At 41.6% G+C, this 22,750-nt stretch overlaps 2 protein-coding genes across 5 annotated transcripts in view; both read right to left on the reverse strand.

Annotated features, from left to right (window-relative positions):
* LOC140483090 (uncharacterized) overlaps positions 1–5,337 on the reverse strand; it is a 163,042-nt gene extending 157,705 nt beyond the window's left edge. For 3 of the 4 annotated variants that reach the window (XM_072581029.1, XM_072581027.1, XM_072581025.1), the window contains exons 1-2: positions 5,156–5,337; positions 4,054–4,151 (exon numbers count right to left, since the gene is read on the reverse strand). In XM_072581029.1, coding sequence (XP_072437130.1) covers positions 4,054–4,125 — 72 coding nt within the window. In that variant the 5' untranslated portion in view covers positions 4,126–4,151; positions 5,156–5,337. Of the gene's footprint in view, positions 1–4,053; positions 4,152–4,972; positions 5,010–5,155 lie in introns of all 4 variants that reach the window. The other variant, XM_072581026.1, reaches the window with a different exon arrangement.
* Positions 5,338–17,964: 12,627 nt separating this feature from the next.
* prr18 (proline rich 18) lies at positions 17,965–20,173 on the reverse strand. Its single transcript, XM_072581030.1, has one exon. It carries the CDS (start codon positions 20,040–20,042, stop codon positions 19,431–19,433), a length of 612 nt encoding a protein of 203 aa, XP_072437131.1. The 5' UTR covers positions 20,043–20,173; the 3' UTR covers positions 17,965–19,430.
* Positions 20,174–22,750: the final 2,577 nt, after the last annotated feature.

Raw genomic sequence — 22,750 nt, forward strand, 5'->3', positions numbered from 1 at the left:
GTGCACATTGTTGGGCCTTTTAATAAAACTGAGAAGTAGACAAGTGTCTGTTTTACAAACAGGTGGCATATTATCAAATATAGATGTCCTGAGCTATTTAAAATACAGCAGATAAACCAAGTTTAGTTCCCTAGAAACTCTCATGTTTTCCCCTTTCAGGCTCTCTACTCCCATTGAGGAAAGAACAATGTGCAGTGGCTTTCACCAGTTTAAAAACAAAGGCAAGGGCTGAATAAGAAGGAAATGTTGTCATGAGTTTCCATGACAAAGTACTTAACAATGTTTCTTTGTCTTTTTGAAGAATAACTGTTGTGACATAGTGCAGTGTCATACGTTATATCTGAGAGATGAAAATCTTGTACTCGAAAGGCCAACACACACTTCGCAACAATAGGACCTCAAAGGTCTGACATTGTGCAGCACCGATATCTAAACATGGGAAGATTTAGTTTACAGTGTGGATATTAAAACAAAAGTTGGTAATCTGTCTTATAAAATACATGCAAATTGGACTGGGGAGAAAAAAAACCTTCATTAACATTAGATTCATTCTCATAAGAAAAAAAATCAAAACCGCAAATGCTGAAAATTAAATAGAAACATAAGATGTTAAGATGCATGGAAGAATTTAATTTATTTTAGCCTTTAAAATAGTATTATAAAAATAGAATGGTGGCAAATACAAATCTATCAGATCCTGCAAGAATCAACTGATGTGCTCTGCACTGACCCCTTTGGCACGTGTAAATTTAATAATTTCTGTTTAAGATGGTAACAATAGCACTTGAAATATTTTCAGTGCTAATTTTAGATTAGTGTCTTTCAGACATTCTTGAATTTCTGGATAGTAATTCCAAAAAGCTGGGCCCCTTTGTGCCCCTTTTAAGATCCAATTTCCATCCTGCTTCTTTATTATTCTAAGCTATTGCATTTGTAGCTTTCTTTTTTCTTCTTTCACTGTTTTTATCTGCATTCTCACATGCTTTCTCTCCACAGATGATGTCATAATTACTGAAGATTTCCAAATTTACTGCTTTTATTTCAGATTTCCATCATTGGTAGTATTTTGTGCTGCTAAAGTTCTGCTCTGTTGTACTTTAGTATGGATGAGCACATTCAAGAGGACAGGCAGGAAAGGGGCACCAAGAAAAGAAAAGCTTGTATTTATATATAGAACTTTTAATATAGAAAAATCTCTCAAACTACTGAAGCATAATCAAGCAAAAATCAACAAGGAACATAAGGAGAAAGTGGGGACTGAAGATGCTGGAGATCAGAGTCAAAAAGTGTGGCTCTGGAAAAGCACAGCTGGTCAGGCAGCATCTAAGGAACAGAGGAGTTGATGGTTCAAACATTAGCTCAGCAATGTTGAGTGACTGAAAACAGCCTTAAAAGGAAAAAAAAGGAAGTTGAGAAATGGGCCATAAAAAGTGAGAAAATTAGAGAGCTTGGAGGCTTAGCAACTGCAGATATAGACACCAAGAAGCAAAGGGATCTCTGGATGCACAAAGTGTCAGTTGGAGGATTTGAGTACTTGAGAAGGTTACAGGCATAGGAACACGTATGTGTTTGAGTGTGGTGATGAGATTGTCAAATCTGAAGTGCTGGAGATTGAGAACCAATAACAAGAAAACAGTGGGGTAATGTGTAAATAGCATTTTGTGCAGGTTAAGATATTATCAGCAGAGTTTAAAATAGCGAGTTTTGAGAAGATTTGTAGCTCAGGTTGAAGTTCTGGGTGTAGGTTTGCTTGCTGTGCTGGAAGGTTCCAGCTCAGCGAGCAAACCTACATCCATGAAAATGAACCTTCGAGCTCAGTGAGCAGTCCAAAGTTTAAAATGAGCTCAAGCCGATGGAGGACAAAGGATCCAGGACATTGGAATAGTGATTTTCTTTTAGGTAACAAGGCAAGAAATAGGATTTTAGCAGTGCAGCCGCAGAAAAGCCAAGGCAGATCAAAGAAGAGTGATATTAAGAAAGTGATTCTTGTAATGGGGATCGCACAGGGTCAGAAAGCCAGCCCAGGATCAAATGGGACAATGAGCTTGTGAATTGTCTTATTCAACTCAACTCAGTGTCCAGGCAGGGGCTGGATGTCACACAGAGAACAAAGAGGAAAATTGTGTTCGGGTGGGAAAGAGTGTGATTGGGCTGGAATGTGGGAAAGGGGTAGATGGAAAATTCAAGACTTTCTTGGGGGAAGTGTATCCTCTCCCATTCCAGGTGGCCTACAGGGAATGCTGGAAAAGCTATGCAGCTTGTACAGCCTGCAGTTCTCATCTTCCTGACAACACTTAACAAAAGCACAGGGTTAGTTAGTATCTTTAATTAAGCATAGAGTGACTGACCACCGAGAAATATTCAGCTAATCAGAAGCAAAATAAATTTGTGAAGGGTAGGTGATGCCTGATGAATCTGACTGAACTCTTTAAAGGGGTAACTGATGTAGTGGGGACCAGGAAAAGTCTATGTCTGTTATTTAGGTAACTTTCAGAAAGTATTTGATGAGGTCCATGATAAGAGACTTTAGACATAGTTGATACTCATGGAAATGAGAGGGAGGTGAGAAGGGTCAGACACAGGACAGGGATTAGCTTTCAGAGGACACATTCCTGCCTGCCATCCATGTATCTGACTGCCAGAAGATTGGGACTATGGATGAGCTGCCTCACAACCTGGCCATGGTTTCTAAGTGGGGAAACTAGTCATTGTTTTTGCCTGCTAGGGAGCCAAATAATCAGTGAGGTAGTGAGTTGAGGCCCCATAAAGGGCCATTAATTGATTACTTAAAGTCCTTAATTGCTGGCATTCTCGAGCTCACTAGACCATCTCACCCAGCACTTTTGCTTAGGGGGAGAAAAGAAAGTGAGTTGCTCTCCAGGGCCGACTCACTCAATTATTTTCCCTTCTCATGACTCAGTTGCCATCTCCAGGTCCGCTGCCTCCGCACAAGGTGCGAAACCTGCACCCACACCTACCCGTAACCTCCATCCAAGGCCCTAAAGGAACATTTCAAATCCAGCAATGATTTTTCTGTACATTCTCCCAACCTCATTTACTGCATCTGTTGCTCTTGATGTGGTCTCCTCTACACTGAGGAGACCAAAAGTCAACTCGCAGATTGTTTCAGGGAAACCTTTGATCCACACAAACCAAACAACCTTAACGCCCTGTGGCCAACAACTTCAACTCCCCCTCACTCATCCCCAAGGAAATACAAATCCTGGGCCTCCTCCACTGCCAAATTAAAGCCACCTGCTGATTGGAGGAAGAATGCTTCATCTTCCGACTCAGGACTCTACAACCAAACAGCATCAGCACTGACTTCACCAATTTCCAAATTTCCCACCTCCTCCTAGATCCAGCCCTCTTGACCTGTCCATCTTCCTGCCCACCTATCCACTCCATCCTTCCCATGGACCTATCAATCACCTCCTACCTGCATCCACCCATTGCTTTCCCACGTATCTTTACCCCAGCCTGAGCCCCACCCCTATTTACCCCTCAGCCCCCTTCCCTCTCCACATTCCTGATGAAGGGCTTATGCTTGAAAGGTTGACTCTCCTTTTCCTCAGATGCTGCTGACCTGCTGTGCTTTTTCCATCTTCAGAGAGGGAAAAATATGCCCAAAGTCTCACATTGCTGGTATTGTACTATGTTAGGACCACACTGTTGGGGCAATGCAGCAGGACATCTACTGACTATCTGGTTTGTGCCGAAATAAGAGGACTCACTGTTAGTATATAGCACCAAATTAAAGGGAGAAAAGTCAATTTGCCTATATAATGGTTGGTGCACTTCAAAGTTTTCTGTTAAGAAAATACTTTGAGATACATCTGTAAAATACTAGTGTTTCTAGCTTTTCACTTCTCACTCAAATCTGGCTTCCTTTACCTGAATGAATACACAATAGTTGTACCATAAGGAAAGCTTTAAGTACTGATCACTTTATTTCCACACCGACATCCTGGCCGGAAATATGCTGCTGGATTGCAGAAGACCAATAGTCATTACTTGGAAGGTTTATCACGTAATTGAGGTGATGGGTTTTACCTGCTTCTTGTGTTGAGGTGGAAGGTATGCATCCAAGAGAGAAGGAAAGGTGCTTTTTTTATGAGTAGACATTTGTAGGTGGGGAGAAACCAGGACAGCTGTAATGAAATAAATATTAGATAAGTATAAACTGCAGGATTAGAGTGGGTATTAGGAAAATGGGAAACAATCAGCTGGAACACATGGCTCCTCTTAGCAGCCATGTTTTCATGCATTTTAACTTTTCTCTAACTCTTCTGTATATGAGTTTCATTTTTTGCTGTATCCAAACAATCATTCATGGCATGTATGTCATTGGAAAAAAGTCAGTATTCATCCAGGCAAGTGGAGAATATTTCAGAGAATATGTACAGACTTCCATCTTTGATCTCCTTCTAGAGCCACTATATTTATATGGATGATCTAATTCAGTTTCTAGTCAATGGTAGCCCCCAGAATATTGGTGGAGATGTGGATGGTTCTCTTTCCCTTCTGTTTTTTTCTCTATCCACTTCTTTAGTTGAGAGTTCGTGCATGGCATGGTGTGATATGGTATAGTGATGTGGTATAGCATGGAATACATTATCTTGTGTATCATAACATATTGTGTTTGGGTGTGCTGTGGCTGACAGGGAAAGGAAGAATTGCCATCTGCATTAGAAGTCTGATTTGTGAGGAATTAGTGGCTCTTGGCAGAGTTTAATTTCAGAATATCCAAGCCAAATTAGCCAGCAGTGCCTCATAACAAATGTTTTGTTAAGTGCATTTTAAGATATTGGATTCAATTACACAATGGCCACCAATTTCAGATGTACACTTGAGGAAAACCTATTTAGACAAAGTTATTTTTTATTGAGCATCAAATCATATTTGTAATTAATCAGCTCGATATGCAATATGCCTCTTATTTGATATTATAAAGATAAAAGACAAACTGTACCTCAGGAGTTGTGTCCACTGTCGTCATGTCAGAAAGCCTGTAAATGAGCGGGGGAGCGTGTAATGGGTGAAAGGGGAGTAAAAATAAAACTCAGGGATGACATCCAAACATTCCGCCAAACAAAGAGAAAATAACTAAAACAACCCAATATATAGCATTTCGGTGCCTCAATCAGGTACTTACCCAAAGAAGATCGGAACAGTCAACTTCTGTGAGTGTTGTTGCTCTGGGTGACTGGAGACGCTGTGCTGAGAGGATCCCACCCTCCGCCCACAAGACGCTGTGACTAGTTCCACTTTTGGTTTTAAAGCGAATGGTGTTAATAGTTCTGCAGCACTTCCCGAGCACTTCAGCTCCCAGCCGCTGCTGTCTATAGATGAGACATAATATTCGCATTCCGGTTTGTGCTGGGGAATTATTTGGAATCCTACCAGAAACGCTTCATGCTGCCCTGTATTTTCCTGTTTGAGCCTTTCGCAATTCCGTTCGGAGGACTCGCCACCCTCATTGTAAGAATCTGGAGTAGTGGTGCTGGAAGAGCACAGCAGTTCAGGCAGCATCCAAGTAGCTTCGAAATCGACGTTTAGGGCAAAAGCCCTTTTGGATGCTGCCTGAACTGCTGTGTTCTTCCAGCACCACTAATCCAGATTCTTGGTTTCCAGCATCTGCAGTCATTGTTTTTACCCTCATTGTAAGCGTTATTCCACAGGACTTTATATTCCAGTCTCTCTTTTACTTAACCATCCACGACAAATTTTAAGACGAAAGATGTCCCTGTGAAAATGGCTGCTGAAACAAAATCCCGAAGATGGTAATATTACACAAGGTTAGATGCGCTTCTTTCAACTTAAAAATCTACACAAAACTCTGCTCGATAATGAACAGGTCAAGAACAGGTTGGGTGACCACCCCAGAGGACACACTCTCAGTGTCAGCATAACTCCCAGCTACCAGGCACCTGTTACTTTAATTTTTAACCTTGCTCTCACATTGACCTTTCCGGCCTTAGCATTCTGCAGTTTCCTAATGAAACCCAATCCACGTCCCGGGAAGAGCACATCACAGCCATTTTAGAATATGGCCCAGAGAGTTTGTGCTATCTCTCTGCAAATCAATCTAGGCAGTCTCATTGCCCCACACTATCCCACTGGTTCTGTAAGTTTAGTTCCCTCAAGCATTCATCCTGTTCTTTTTGAAATCATTTTTCATCTATTTTCCTCCACCCTTACAGGCAGCAAGTTCCAGCTCATTACCACTCTGTGCATAAATATGTTCTTCACACATCTTCACTTTAAAACATTGTCCCCTTGTTTTTTGTCCAGCTGTTCTTTACCTACTATATCCAAATCTGTCGTTATCATAATCCCTTCATCAACCTTTACTCCAAAGAGAAAGCCCAATTTCTCCAAACTAAACTTGGACCAAAACCCCTCACATCTGAATTCATGCTGGGATATCTACTCTGAACTGCAATACACAAGTTGTGGCCTAATCAGATCCTTATAAAAGTTCAACATAATACCAAAATGTACATTTGGAGCCATGACCTGTGTTCATACGTTTGCAATGATGGTTGAGACATTTCCAAGTCATGATGACAGGTTTTGCAATCATAGTTTACAAAAGGGGAAAAAATGGTTTGATTTTTCCAATTTCGAGGTAAAGGATTAGAAGTTATTTTGGGACCATCACATCAAGCAAAATGACTAAGGTTCTGCAGCAAAAAGTGCACTGATAAATGATGCGAATGGGTTTTCGAACCCTGGAGTAATATTATGATGATATCACAGAGCTGCTCCTCAATGGGGAGAAATAGCAACTTTTGGGCAGAGTCAGAAAAAGAGAGAGGCATATGGAGTAGACTAACAAGCATTAGGCAATAGAATTCACGGAATTTTCTTGCAATGATGGAGCTGTTAAATTAGAGCCTGATAAATCTTTGATTAGCAGATATTGTAGTATTTAGTCTTAATGCCTAATAAACTGTTTATAAAGAAGCCCAATCCTGAAGACAGTTTTTGATCTTGCCTTCTCCTCAATCTGTCTGTCTTGAACCCAAACTTATGGATGTGAGCATAACAACAAACAAAAGAAAGAACAACAGATTTCATGCCCAATTAAAATATAATAAAGTAATTGTCTATTGACACACTCAACATGAATCAAATGAGACAACTGGCCAATAGGCAATTAGCAAGGAACTGCGTCTTTGATAACATTGAACATCGGGAAGTCAAAACAAAACACAAATTATTGAAGGTTATCTTTCCAGTCAGAAGCACCTGACAATGACAGAAGGCTGTCAGAGCAGTTATAGAGTCAGAGTTACACAGAAAAAAACAGATCATTCGGTCCAACTTGTCCACTCAAACCAGATATTCTAAACTGATTTGCCAGCATTTGACCCATATCCCTCAAAACCCTCCCTGTTCATGGACATCTGACTCTACATTGGCCTCCACTACCTCCTCTGGTATGTACGCAGCAACCTCTGCATAAAAAAAGTTGCCCCTCACCCAGGGAACAGATCATGATTATTAACCCCTCAGCCTCTGACGCTGCAGGAAAGAAAAGCCCAGATTACCCCACAGCCCAAACCCTCTAATCACAGCAACATCCTTGTAGATCTTTTCTGAACCCTTTCAAGTTTAAAAACATTTTTCCTACAGCAAGAAGACCAGAATTGAATACAGTATTCTAAAACTGGCCTCACCAATGTCCTGTACAGTTGCAACATGACGTCCCAACTCCTATATTCAATGCATTAACCAATGAAGGCAAGCTTGCCAAATGTCTTCTTCACCAACCTGTTACCTGCAACTCCATTTTCAAGGAACTATGCACTGCACCCCTTGGTCAGAGATAACAAGATCACTATCACTTTCAATATCTAGAGTTACTGAAGTTGAGACAGCCAACAGTAACTAACACACATCAAATTCAACTCCTGTGAACGCTGTCCATTGTTTAAATGCCAGGAAACCAGCTGCACAGCAACATCAGCAATCTCATAGAATTAAGCATTTGGTAAGGAATGTTTCCACTGTTGCAATGCTGACCCATATACTATAGTGTCCTACTCCTGGTGAACAGTGTAACATTTGTGGGAAACTGAACCACTTTTTTCATCAGCAAAAGCAACTTCTAAGATTAATACCAAGAGAAGGGCATCACATATGCATGCCACATCAAAAGGATGAGAGAATATCACCAATTATAGAATCAGATGACTCTGAATATACCTTTGTGCTCTCTTTCAGATGCAGCAACCAGCCAGGTGTAATAATCATTGTTGGCTACGAGGAAGTGAGTACTCCATAGGTACAAGAGCACTTGTCAATGTCACAGGGCACAAATGTTCAACAAACTTCAGAAGTGCAAAGCTGGGCATATGAAAATTTTCCACTGCAATAGTGACAAATCACTGAATGTTTTCAGGACTTTTGAAACACGGGTCTCTTAGAAAGCCAATACAACAAATACTGTATCCGACATCATTATGTCTTACTGGAAGAATGACTTGCTTATCAGTTTCCACACAGCAATAGATCTGACAACATAACATCCTTATATGTGGCAATCATATTCTTGAATGCTGTACTGGCTGTTTGACTGATATCAGCAACTGTAAGGTGTTAAAATAAAAGATCTACATTAATAGCCAGCTGCCACTTCAAGTCAGAAAGACAGAACAAAGTTTCCGAAAAGCCACATTAACTCTTGTTTCTCTCCCCACCGATGCTGCCAGATGTGATTTTCTCTAGTTCTTTCTGTTTTGTTCCAAATCTCAGTTCTTTGTTTTCTTAAAGGGCAATTATCAACTGTTTCATAACCAAAGGCTGTTTCCCAACAGGGTAGGCAGGATTCAATGTAAGCTTGCATGCTGCTCTTGGTATATATCAATGATTTAGATATAACTATAGGGGGCATGATTAAGAAATTTCCAGATGATACAAAAATTCTTGCTATCCATTTAAGAGAACAAATTTACAGAATGTGTTAAAATCAGAGGTTTGCATTCATAGAATATACAGTATTGCAATATGTCATCAAAAAGTCAGTACAGATTCTAAAGGTTGGCCTCTACTTGTTGATTTCTTCCAAGGTCTCAGCACCTGGAATTTCATTTATGGTCTTCTCATAAAGAAATCAGAGCTGCAACAAACAACCTTGTTCCTCTGAGAATCATGCCTTCCCAGACTAGGGGTTGGGACCCAAGATGGATTAATGACCTCTGAGGCAGCAATGGCCACCATGGAGGTCTCAACAAGTTTTAACAGTCATACTCCCTTTCCAAAAGGTCCCTACTCTGTTTTCACTGCAAGGTTGCGCCCGTTTTCAGGCCTCAAAAGGAGGTCATAGTGGGTAAAGGTTTGGGAAGCACTGTCATAGTAATGTATAACACAGGAGACTGCCATTCAGCCTATTAGGCTGTGCAAAGTCTTTGAAAATACAGTAAAGCCTGGCGCACATCCCTGCCTTTTGCCTAGCATTTACTGTTTGTAAAATATACCAGTACCATGGATGGATGGATTCAGTACTGGGAATATGTGATCTTGTCTGCTTTGCACTTATTCTCACCATTCTCATTTGAATCTGGGTCCCATGAATTCCACAGTCTGCAGGGAGAACAAGCAAACTGTACTGTGGCACAGAGAGCCATTCAAGTGGGGGAGGGGGGGGGGGGGAATAAAGAGAAATGTTATAGTGCATAGTTAGAGGAATGGATCTGTTCTCTGTAGCAAAAGCAGAGTCCCAAAGACTGTGTTCCCCACTTAGTGTCAGAGGTATGAAGAAGAAAATGGGAAAATAAAATAAGGGGGAAGGTCAGTAGATGAGCAACGGCAGACATTTAAGCAGATATCTCCGAACACTCAGCAAAAGTGTACTCTAGTCATTCTAGTCAGAAAGGACATGATAAAAACAATGAAAGTCTCATTGTTAACAAAGGAGGTCAAATAGTGTATCCAATCAGAATCTAATGCATACAAAGTGGTGGAAATTAAAGGTAGTCAGAGGATTTTTTTTTAGGAACCAGCAGCAGATGACTAAAAAGTGATTATAGGGAGAAAATTGATGATGAAAGTGAATTGACAAGAAATACAAAAACAAGCAGCAGGAGCTTTTATCAGTTTATAGAAAGACTAAACTAAGTGTAGCACTCTTGTGGGATGGGACTGGGGAGTTGATAATCAGGAACAGGAAAATGGCTGATAATTTGAAACCAGTGTTTTGCACTTGTCTTCATGGTGAAGGACACTATAAAACATCCCAAAGATATCACAGAAGGAAGGGTAATAATGGGAGTAAAATTCTTGTTACAAGGTCTTGTAACAGGCTCTATCACAAAGCAGAACATATCGGTAACTAACGGGCCTGAAGCCAGACAGATAGACAGGACACAACGGCCAGCATCCAAGGATTTTAAAGGAAGTGGCTGCAGGGATAGTGAAAGAACAGTTTGAAATATTTATGAACTCACTGGATTCCTGCAGGGTTCCAGTAAATTGGGAAAAGTGTGAATGTGACAGCCCTGCTTAATAAAAGAGGCAGAAAACAGGAAAATATAAGTCAGTTGGCCAACAGCTGTTATTGGAAAATACTATGGTTCATTATTAAGGAAGAAATTGCAAGATATTTCAAAAATCTGAAGACAATCAGAGTCAACATAGCTTTTGAAAGGATAATAATGGTTGGCAAATTTGCTGGAGTTCTTTGAAGATATAACAAGCAGAGTTGAAGATAGAACTTGTCTGTTTGTCCTAGTGTATTTGGATCTCCAAAAGGAATTTAGTAAAGTGGCATATAAAAGGTTATTTTACAAGATAGCAGATCATGCTACTGTGATAATGTACTAAAATGGATCAAAGATCGGTTAGCACACAGAAGAGAGAGCATCAGGATTAATGCGTCTTTTTCAGATTGGATAGACGCAACTAGCTAGGTATCACAAGGACCAGACTTAGGGTCTCAATTACTTACTATCTATATTAACGCCTTGGAGGAGGGTGCAGAGTGTAATGTTTGAAAATTTGCTGATGATTAAAAAAAGGGTGGGAGAGTATGTTGTAATGAGGACAGAAGTACCAATAAGCTAATAACTACTTCAAGTTTCTATAAGGAATCTGCAAGGGAATAGATTGTGAGTGGGCAAAGACTTTGGAGATGGAATATAATGTAATTTCTTGGGAAGAAACAAATGGCAGACTATTGTTTAAATGAAGAGCAACTTCACAAAAAGTGAAGGTTTTGGGTTCTTGCGCATGAAACACAAAACATTAGCATACAGATACAGCAGATAATTAAGAAGGCAAATGGAACTTTGGCCTCTATTGTTAGGGTTTGAAGTAGGGAAGACTTGTTACAACTGTACATGATATTGGTGAGGCCAAAGCTGGAGTGCTGTATACAGTTTTGGTCCCATATTTAAGGATATGCTGGCATTGGAGGCTGTTCAAATGGGATTCACTCAGCTGATTCTTGGGATGAAGGGATCACTTATCAAGAACGGCTACTGTGTTCAATTCTGGTGTCCCTGCTATCGGAAAGATGTTGTTAAACTTGAAAGGTTTCAGAAAAGATTTACAAGGATGTTGTTAAGGTTGGAGGGATTGAGCTATAGGGAGAGGCTGAATAGGCTGGAGCTATTTTCCCTGGAGCATCAGAGGCCGAGGGGTGACCTTATAGAAGTTTATAAAATCACAAGAGGCATTGATAGGGTGAATAGCCAAGGTCTTTTTTTTCCCCAGGGTAGGGGAGTCCAAAACTAGGGGGCATAGGTTTAGGGTGAGAGGGGTACAATTTAAAATGGACCTAAGGGACAATCTTTTCACAGAGAGTGCATGTATGGAACGAGCTGCCAGAATTGTACCAGCAGTGATGTCTGCTGGTAGAATTACAGCATTTAAAAGGCATCTGGATTGGAAGGATTGAGAGAGATATGGGCCAAATGCTGGCAATTGGGGCTAGATTAAGTTAGGATATCTGGTCAGTGTGGACGAGTTAGACCATAGGGTCTGTTTCCATGCTGTACATCTCTAGGAGTCCATGAAGCTATGGTTAGGCCTTTGTTCATTAGTTTAAAAGAATGAGAGGAGATTTTACTAAAAACATACAGGATTCTGTATAGATTTGACAGGGTAGATGTTAAGATGGCATTTCCACTAGTGGGGGAATCTCAAACTAAAGGCCATAGTTATAAAATTGAGATATGAAGGAACGTTTTCTCTCAGAGGGTAGTAAATGTTTGAAATTCTCTACCTCAATTGTGGAGGCTAAGTCACTGAAAGTATTTAAGAGACTTTTGATGTGTATGAGGTGCAGGCATGAAAGAGGAATTGAAGTCAGTGGCACATAACTATGATATTACAGTATGACAGGGTAGGGTTGGGGTGCTGAATGCCCACTCTTGCTCCAATTTCCAATGTTCTTATTCTCTTTGCTTTATTGTATTTATGTTTTCCAATAGACTTTTTTTGCACTTTGCTGCACATACAAGGATTACATTTATGAATGCATTATTATAGCTGCTAAATGCTATTAGGTGTTCCAGTGATTTAAGAACCTACTGTAACAAACTAGTGCTTTGGATCCTGTACTGATTAGCATTATTTCACAAACTCTTGTGCTGGATCCATAATCTGATAGCACCATAGCAGTTTTTAATCTTCCAATAATTGCATGAGCCATTGTGACCATTTTTGAACCCATTTCAATCAATAGGGCTAACCCCACCATCATAACCACAAAATCCAGAAATATTTCCCAGATTGCTGATTGGATTAGACCAAATACATTAATTGAGAGTGACAATTTCCAAAGGATATGAAGATCTGTCCAACGGTACTTGAGAGAAAAAGAAAAAAAAAATTGTTGGGGTTAGTTATTGGGGGAGTTAAATAATCAAAGGCACAGCTTCTTTATGCTCAACCAGGTTGTCTCTTAATTCTGCACCACTGCTTCCAGTTTCAGGTTGCTTAAAATGTGGCTGCTATAGGCAAGCTGCTGATTCTTTAGATTTATTTATTTTGTGTCATGCAGTGGATTTGCCAGCACTGTAAACCACCAAACACATCAGATATGGGATGACAGTTTATGGAAATTCCAATTTTCAATTCATTTCCCACCGAGAAATTTTCACAATTGGCTGTGATTATTTGGGTCAGAAAGAGGCTATTTGCCCTTACAATAACTTGACTTTAATCATAATAGATTCCCTACCCTTTCCTAAATGATCACTTGTGCCACTCAAGTGTGCAATTCTGTTCAAAATCAAGCTGGAGAACAGAAACCAGAAATCTTTCTTGAGAAAGCCACATCCATGTCAAGCAGCTCATATTCATCTAGATACTAAATATTTGCACCTTATATTTAGAGCTAACACTAAACAACTTCCAGCTATTCGCACTTATTTCACCTCGTCGCACAGAAACATCGCCTACTTTCCTATGAATACCATAAATTCAGTTCCTAATCTTGTAAAGCACCCCGGAAAATAGCAACCCGAAGGCCTGTGTACTTTAGCAATTCATTCAAAACAGAGCTGCCTATATTCTGTCTTAGTCACTTAGTTAACCTGTCATCACTGACCTAAATTGACTACATTTTCCTTAGTCCAATTCAAACTCATCATTTTCATCTCCAAAGCTCTCCATGACCTTGTACATTTGCAATCTTCTCTAGTCTTCTATCACTTACAGTATTCTTCCATCCTCAGACATTTTCAATTTCTTCTTCCCAGGCTGGTTTCTAGCCATGGCACTTAAAACTGTAATTCATCAAATGCAGGAAAGCTATCTACCTTAGAAATGCATTTTGTAATGTCAGCCTGCAGTAAAGCAATTTCCACTGGTTAGCAGTCGACAAGGCCAGTGACCCCTACATCCCATGCATAGATTTACACACACAAACTCTTAACATTCACCTGTACTTGTGTTTTTGTTTTTGCAGCTGTTTACCTATTATTTACTTATCAATGCTACTTAACTATGTGATCTGCCTGTATTGCTCACAAGATAAAGCTTTTCACTGTGTCGCACGTGACAATAAATTCAATTTAAAAAAGTCACAGAACAACTGAGTTGGGATTTTAGCAGTCTAAGTAACAGGAAACACGAGAATCCTGGATAAAGCAGGTGCCACAAATTACAAACACAGGAGAACTTCAATAGTGTTAAACTTGATTTAAAAAGTATGCTCAGGTGGTTCACCTGGGAACAATTTAAAAAATCCGAATGCCTTCTTCACCAGCCCATCTACCTGTGGCTCAACTTTCAAGGAACGATGATTCTGCACCCCCAGGTCCCTTGGTTTGGCAACCCTCCTCAGAACCTATCATAAATTGTATAGGTCCCTGTCCTGTTTTGCCTTACCAAAATGCAACACTTCACATTTATCTAAAATAGCCTGTCATCTGCCCCTCTGATCAAGGCCCTGTTGTACTCTGAGGAAACCTTTTTTACTGTCCACTATGTCACCCTATTTTGGTATCATCTACAAATTTCCAACCATATCTCCTATATTCACATCCAAATCATGTATATAAGTGACAAAAAACAGTGGACCCAGCAGGAATCCTTACATCACCCCACCAGTCACATGCTTGGAGTTCAAACAACATTCCACCACCATCTGCTACGAGCTTCAAGTCAATTTTGTATCCAATTGGCTAGTCCCCTGCACTCTATCTGTTCTAACCTTACTAACCAGTCTATCATAGAATCATAGAGATGTACAGCATGGAAACAGACCCTTCCGTCCAACTTGTCCATGCCGACCAGATATCCCAACCCAATCTAGTCCTACCTGCCAGCACCCAGCCCATATCCCTCCAAACCCTTCCTATTCATATACCCATCCAAATGCCTCTTAAATGTTGCAATTGTACCAACCTCCAACACTTCCTCTGGCAGCTCATTCCATACATATACCACCCTCTGCGAGAAAAAGTTGCCCCTTAGGTCTCTTATATCTTTCCCCTCTCACTCTAAACCTATGCCCTCTAGTTCTGGACTCCCCAACCAGAGGGAAAAGACTTTGCTTACTTACCCTATCCATGCCCCTCATAATTTTGTAAACCTCTATAAGGTCACCTCTTAGCCTCCGACGCTCCAGGGAAAACAGCCCCAGCCTGTTCAACCTTTCCCTATAGCTCAAATTCTCCAACCTTGGCAACATCCTTGTAAATCTTTTCTGAACCCTTTCACATTTCACAACATCTTTCCGGTAGGAAGGAGACCAGAATTGCACGCAATATTACAACAGTGCCCTAACCGATGTCCTGTACAGCCGCAACATGACCTCCCAACTCCTATACTCAATACTCTGACCAATAAAGGAAAGCATACCAAACGTCTTCTTCACTATCCTATCTACCTGCGACTCCACTTTCAAGGAGCTATGAACCTGCACTCCAAGGTCTCTTTGTTCAGCTACACTCCCTAGAACCTTGCCATTAAGTGTATAAATCCTGCTAAGATTTGCTTTCCCAAAATGCTGCACCTCTCATTTATCTGAATTAAACTCCATCTGCCACTTCTCAGCCCATTGGCCCATCTGGTCCAGATCCTGTTGTAATCTGAGGTAATCCTCTTCACCGTCCACTACACCTCCAATTTTGATGTCATCTGCAAACTTACTAACTATACCTCTTATGCTCGCATCCAAATCATTTATGTAAATGACAATAAGTAGAGCACCCAGCACCAATCCTTGTGGCACCCCACTGGTAACAGGCCTCCAGTCTGAAGAACAACCCTCCACCACCATCCTGTCTTCTACCTTTGAGCCAGTCTGTATCCAAATGGCTAGTTCCCCCTGTATTCCATGAGATCTAACCTTACTAATCAGTCTCCCATGGGGAACCTTGTTGAATGTCTTACTGAATTCCTTATAAACATCTACCACTCTGCCTTCAATCTTCTTTGTCACTTCTTCAAAAAACTCAAATCAAGTTAGACACACAATTTCCCAGACCCTTAGCTATGTTGACTCTCCCTGATCAGTCCTTGCCTTTCCAAAATGCAAATCACTCCTGTCCACAGGATCCGCTCCAACAACTTACATCAGGCTCACTGGTCAATAGTTCCTGGCTTTTCTTACCACCTTTCTTAAACATTGGCACCACATTAGTCACCCACAACTCTTTAGCATCTCACCTGTGGCTATCAATGATACAAATAACTCAGCAAGGAGTCAAGCAATCTCTTCCATAGTTTCCTACAAAGTTCTCGGAAACACCTGATTAGATTCTGGGAATTTATCCACCTTTATACGTTTTAAGACATCCAGCAACTTCTCTTTGGTAATGTGGATTTTTTTCCAAGGTGTATCACTATTTCCACAAGTTCTTTAGCTCACATATCCTTCTCCACAGTAAATACTGAAAATATTTATTTAGTATCTCATCCATCTCTTGTAGTTCCACACCTAGATGGCCTTGGTAATCTTTAAGAGGTCCTATTCTGTCCCTAGTTAACCTTTTGTCTTGAATGTATTGTAGGATCTCTGAATTCTTAACCCTATTTGCCAAAGCTCTCTCATGTCCCATTTGTGCCCAGCCGATTTCCCTCTCACATATAATCCTACTGCCCTTATAATGAATAGAATTGTGATTACTAGTCCCAAAGTGCTGCCCCACTGTCAGCTTGCCCTGCCTTATTTCCCCAAGAGAAAGTGAAGTTTTATGCCTTCTCTAGTAGTTACATCCATACGCTTGAATAAAAAGGTTTTTGATTCCTCTCCAACCAAGCCCTTTACACTATGACATTCACAGTCTATGTTTTGAAAGCTAAAATCCCCTACCACTACAATCCTATTACAGATTTCAGAGATCTCATTACATATTTGCTTCTTAATTTCCTGCTGACTGTTGGAGGGCCAATCCCAATAAGGTGATCATCGCTTTCCTATTTCTCAGGTCTATCCATATAACTTAACTGGACAGTCTACCAGGAATATTCTCTCTAAGATTAGAGTGGTGCTGGAAATGATGAAGGGCTCCTGCCCAAAACATCGATTTTCCTGCTTCTCGGATGCTGCCTGACCTGCTGTGCATTTCCAGCACCACTCTAATCTTGACTCTAATCTCCAGCATCTGCAGTCCTCACTTTCACCTGTATTCTCCCAAAGTACAGCCGTTAAGTTATCCTTAACCAAGAATGCCACTCCCTCATCTCTCTTGCCCCCCCAACCTTCCAATGGCATCTATACCTAGAAGCTGCCCCTCCTTGAGCTACGTTTCTGTAATAACTATGATATCCCAGTCTCATGTTCACAATCATGCAGAGTTCATCTGCTTTTCCTGTCAGACCTTTGGCATTGAAATAAATGCAATTTATTAGCCTTACCTTATTTTCTACCTTGCTATTACCTGCCTTGACTATTTAACTTGCTCTTCTCTACTGTATCAGCCTTAGACTGAGTAATATTGACACCAACTCCCAGGAACAGAGCATTCTTCGAAATGTTTAAGCTTGTGCAAAAGGATGGCTTGTTCTTCAGCCAACACACTGATAGGTGGTTTGTGGGCAATATGGGTTCAAATCAATCTAAACTGAATGCTCCCAGAAGTTAACAAAACAAACTCTCAAATCATATATGTCAGAGAAAAAAAGTTCCAAAAATTTGGGTAGGACAGTTTTAAGTATCCATGAAAAATATCTGCAAAGCATATAAAGGAGCAGGCAACTTGGAAGTTGAAAATAAATTACTACAAGATTTATCATGCAAGTGTATTAATTTCAGAGGCCTGAATAGGCTGAAATGTATCTCTCCCTGAAATCACTGATTTCTTGTAAAACTTTTTTCATAGGCTATTCCTCATTATGTACTTGTGTCAACTGAATCACAATTTTAAATGGCAATTCTTGATATTCCAGTCACTTACATTCATTTTAAAAGCCATTTCAAAATTAACAGGAAAAGATTATTTAATCTACATCTAAAAGTATTTTAAGTATGCAGCAATGCTTTAATGACAATTTGTTAAAACATTCAAAATAAACCAGTTTATTTTTAGATTTATTGTACACTTTGCACATTCAGTTGTCCATATCACGAGCAGATAGCAGGTATAAATATAAAGTCTTGCTCTGGTAGTCCTCTCATTTGTCCATTCCTCACTTCTCATTACAGGTCATATCCATTTCTTGACAGTGATATCATATTCACTCAGAGTCATAGAGGTGTACAGCACAGAAACAGACCTTCCGGTCCAACTTGTCCATGCCAACCAGATATCCTAACCTAATCTATTCCCATTAGCCAGCACTTGACCCATATTCCTCAAAACCCTTCCCAATCATATATACATCTAATGTATTTAAATGTTGTATTTGTACCAGCCTCCACCACATTCCACACATGCACCACCACACACATGAAAAAAAAGGTGCCCCTTAGGTCCCTTTCAAATTTTTCCCCCTCACCCTAGACCTATGCCTTATAGTTCTAGACTCCCCAACCCAGGGAAAACATCTTGTCTATTTATCCAATCCATGCCCCTCATGATTTTATAAACCTCTAGAAGGTCATCCCTCAGCCTCCAATGCTCCAGGGAGAACAGCCACAGCTTATTCAGCCTCTCCCCATAACTCAAACCCTCCAGCCCTGGCAACATCCTTGTAAATCTGAACCCTTTCAAGTTTCATAACATCCTTCCAATAGGAGGGAGACCAGGACTGCACACAATATTTATATTTTCTTTGACAAGCCAGAACAGGGCGGCACGGTGGCAATTCCTGCCTCAGGCGACTAACTGTGGAGTTTGCACGTTCTCCCCGTGTCTGCGTGGGTTTCCTCCAGGTGCTCCGGTTTCCTCCCACAGTCCAAAGATGTGCAGGTCAGGTGACTTGGCCATGCTAAAATTGCCCGTAGTGTTAGGTTAGGGTTATGGGTGGGTTGCGCTTCGGCGGGGCGGTGTGGACTTGTTGGGCCGAAGGGCCTGTTTCCACACTGTAAGTAATCTAATCTAATCTAAACAATCTAATCTAAACAATCTAAAACATATTTGGTAGATCATTATCTGTCACGCAGCTCCAAACTAGACAGAGCACAAAATGTACCCAAACATTGTGAAGTATATTCCTGAGAATAGTTCCTTTCTTGCACATTACCTTTTTTTTCACTTTACTGTAACATAAGCATCAACCCTCTCTCCCACTCAATAGTGAACTTCATTTAATTCTTTAACGGGCACTGTTCTGTGGATCCAGGGTAAACCTTAACTTAAAACTTCAACTATACTGTCTGCAGGAACAATGAAGATTTCAGACAAAATGCAAACAGCCAGAGTAATGTTGATGGTGGATTTGCAGTTTTCACTCAGACAGGGAAGCAGTGTGGAGATTGCTGAAATCGGGGGGTTTGTGTGTGGGCGGGATGTCCATCTCGCCTCCCATTCACTCACACCCTTACCCCGTGTAGCTGGGGGGGTCGTGGGGGACCAGCCTGGGCTCAGTCACCTCCCCCCCGACTCTGTCCGGTCCTGGGGCCGGGTAGCCGCCTCCTGTACCCCGTGCAGCCAGTCCAGGCACCTCTGGTGCAGCGCCGGGTCACTTGGTCCGCCCTCCTCCTCCTCCTCCTCCTCCTCCTCCTCCTCCACATCGTCGTATTTGTGTTGGTTATTGAGCAGCGAGATCTTCACCAGGCCCCGGATATCGGCGGCTGAGGCCCACCCCGGGCCTTGCCTCCTGCTCCTCCCGGCCCGCAGCGGCTGGAGCTCCAGCACGGCCTCGGGGGTCAGGCTGAGGGAGAAGTCCCCTTCTCCAGTGCTGTCCACCGGCCCGCTCCGGGCTGAGGTATCAGAGTCCGCCGACCTGGAGGCGGGCCCGCTCTCACTCGAGCTGCCCGGGGCCCTGGGCCCCGCGGGTGGAGCCTGCGGTCGGAGGCCGCCCAGCCGCGAGGTGGAAAAGCGGGAGCGGCCCCGGCCCCCAGCCGGCGGCGCTGGGCCTGCCCTTGGCCCCCGCACCATCTCCTGCTGCCTCCCGGGGATACAGCAGCCTCCAGCCGGAGCCACTGCAGGGAAGGACACCGCGGCTCGGTGAGGCCTCGGACAGCTTTCCAGCTTCATTACCCCCGGCCGCCCTCAGGATCGAGTGACCCGAGACCAACCGCGGGCCCCGCTTTATACCGGGGCGGGTTACCGTTCCCCGGGGCCGGGGCCGGGGCCGTCCCCTCCTCCCGCGGGCTCCTCTCCCTCCCCCCCGGGCCCACTGTGTCCCTCCCGTGGGCCCCTCTCCCTCCCCCCGGGCCCACTGTGTCCCTCCCGCGGGCCCCTCTCCCTCCCCCCGGGCCCACTGTGTCCCTCCCGCGGGCTCCTCTCCCTCCCCCTGGACTGAGACTGTCTCCTCCTCCTCTCAATGGGGATATGTTTGGGTAATAAATGCTGCTTTTCACATCAACATCCACGTCCCAAACATTATAAAGTATGTAACTAATGTTGCCTCACTTTTAAGTTACAATAATTTGATTTGATTGTCATTGAACTATTTTTGAGATTTATCTCAACACATTAATTATATCACGAACAACACCAGGGATTCAAATTTATCCAACTTGTTGTAAGTTGCTATAGCCTTACCAGGCAAGAAGGCTACTCTCTCATTGGAGACAGCGAGATGACTGGTTATGGTTTAACATGAGGGTCAGCACGCCTCAGGTGAGGGGGAAGAGATTGAGAGAGAAAGTCATTAGTAGTAATTGCAGCTGGTGCAAGAATTGAACCCATGCTGTTGCATCACTCTGCATTGCAGACCAACATCCAGCCAACTGAGCGTGTTAAAGGAGCCTAGATAAGTTTCAGAATTCAAGTGTTCTGAGCTAATCTTAAAGAATCAACTTTTTCAATCTGAATTATGAAATATGAAATTAAGAACATACATTCTGGAAAAAAAAACTCAGGCCAGGCAACAGAGTTAACATCTCACATTAATGACGTTTCAATAGAACTTGGTATAATAGCTAATATCGAGTTTTGAGAAGATATGTAGCACAGGTTGAGGTTCTGGATATGGGTTTGCTCGCTTAGCTGGAAGGTTTGTTTTCAGATGTGTTTAGGTTTCCTTCACCAACCAAAGGAAACATAAATAGGAGGCAGACCATGCCACCAGTGCTTCACCCGAAGGCTCACTGATGATGTTACCTAGTATGGTGATGAAATGTCTGAAAACGAACCTTCCAGCTCAGCGAGCAAATCTACATCTAGTAATAGCTAATTAATATAAACAAAGAACGCTGGATGCTGGATATCTGAAACAAACAAAAACAGAAATTTCTCGAGAAATTCAGCAAGTGTTTAAAGTTTTTGTGAAGATCTGTAGCTAGTGAGCTGTTTGCATTCGTTGTTAGGTCTGTTGGCCAAGCTAGTAGGTGTTTGCAGACGTTTCATCCCCTTTCCTGCATGTCTGGTAGCACATGTGGAGAGAAATCAGTTAACGCTTGGAGTTATAGAGTCATAGAGATGTACAGCATGGAAAGAGACCCTTCGATCCAACTCATCCATGCCAATCAGATATCCCAACCCAATCTAGTCCCACCTGCCAGCACCCGGCCCATATCCCTCCAAACCCTTTCTATTCATATACCCATTCAAATGCCTCTTAAATGTTGCAATTGTACCAGCCTCCACCAGTTCAGTGACCCTTCTTCAGAAATGTATTATTAGTTTTTAACATACTGTTAATCTTATAGGCCACACCAGGTAAAGATGGAAGGTTTCATTCTCTAAAAATACATTAGTGAATCAGATGAGTTTTCACAACAAAGATAGCTATTAACTTCTACTATTACTAGCTTTTAATTACAGACATTTAAAATTAACTTAAATTCCACCAACTCCCATGGTGGGATTTGAACCCATGTCTATACAGCATTAGCTTGGATTCTGAATTATAAATCCAATGATATTGTCACTATTTTCAGCATCTTCTAATATATTCTTGATTCTTATATATGGGCTTTCCAATTGACTTGTGACAGTTGAGCACTATGTTCCATACAGTCAATTGGTCTGTTGTATATTTACGGATTGTTGCTGGAATATGTTCTTTGTGATTGTGGCCAGTAATATAATTGCAACAAATTCATTGCAAATCCCTCCAGGAAAATCTGGGTTCATTGCAGCTGATGGGTCTATGCCTGAAAAAAAAGACATTGGCACAGATTATGGAGTGTTTGAAGGAATTTATTTACTTTGCCTCAAAGTTCAGTTCAAAGTCTGGATCCAATCATCACAAGATTAAATCACTGGTTCAGATGGTGTCGTGCATCTAATTACCACATCAGTGAATATTCATTACATAAAATAGGTGAAGGAAGTTTACAAAACCTTCAAACAGCATGTGGGAGTTGTTCTGAGGTGTGCATGACTTAATTTTGATGAAAACCTTTGCCTATTAATAATCAAGAAAGAAAGTAGGAAATGGATCAAGATGACAAAAATGAGAATTTTTTTTTAAACAGATAAAACATTGATTTTACAAATGTCATAATTTATTACCCAGGAAACAGTGGTGCTGAGCTAACTCCTTGAAAGCTGAAGTCCTTGAGGGGTAGGGACACTCAGTGCTGTTAGAGAGCTTCAGGATTTCGATGCAGCAACAATGAAGGAACATGCTACTTATCCTTCTATGTGGTAAAGATTGCAGATTTAGAAGATGTTATCAACACATTCACAACTTTGATGCTGTTTGACATGTTGGTATTTTCCTTTTTTACTTAAAACCAAAGCAGTGTGGGGTTTTTCATTGGTACCTGTACATTTTGTATCAATAGGAACTC

The sequence above is a fragment of the Chiloscyllium punctatum genome, chromosome 11, assembly GCF_047496795.1.
Source record: "Chiloscyllium punctatum isolate Juve2018m chromosome 11, sChiPun1.3, whole genome shotgun sequence".
In the NCBI taxonomy this organism is placed as follows: Eukaryota; Metazoa; Chordata; class Chondrichthyes; order Orectolobiformes; family Hemiscylliidae; genus Chiloscyllium; species Chiloscyllium punctatum.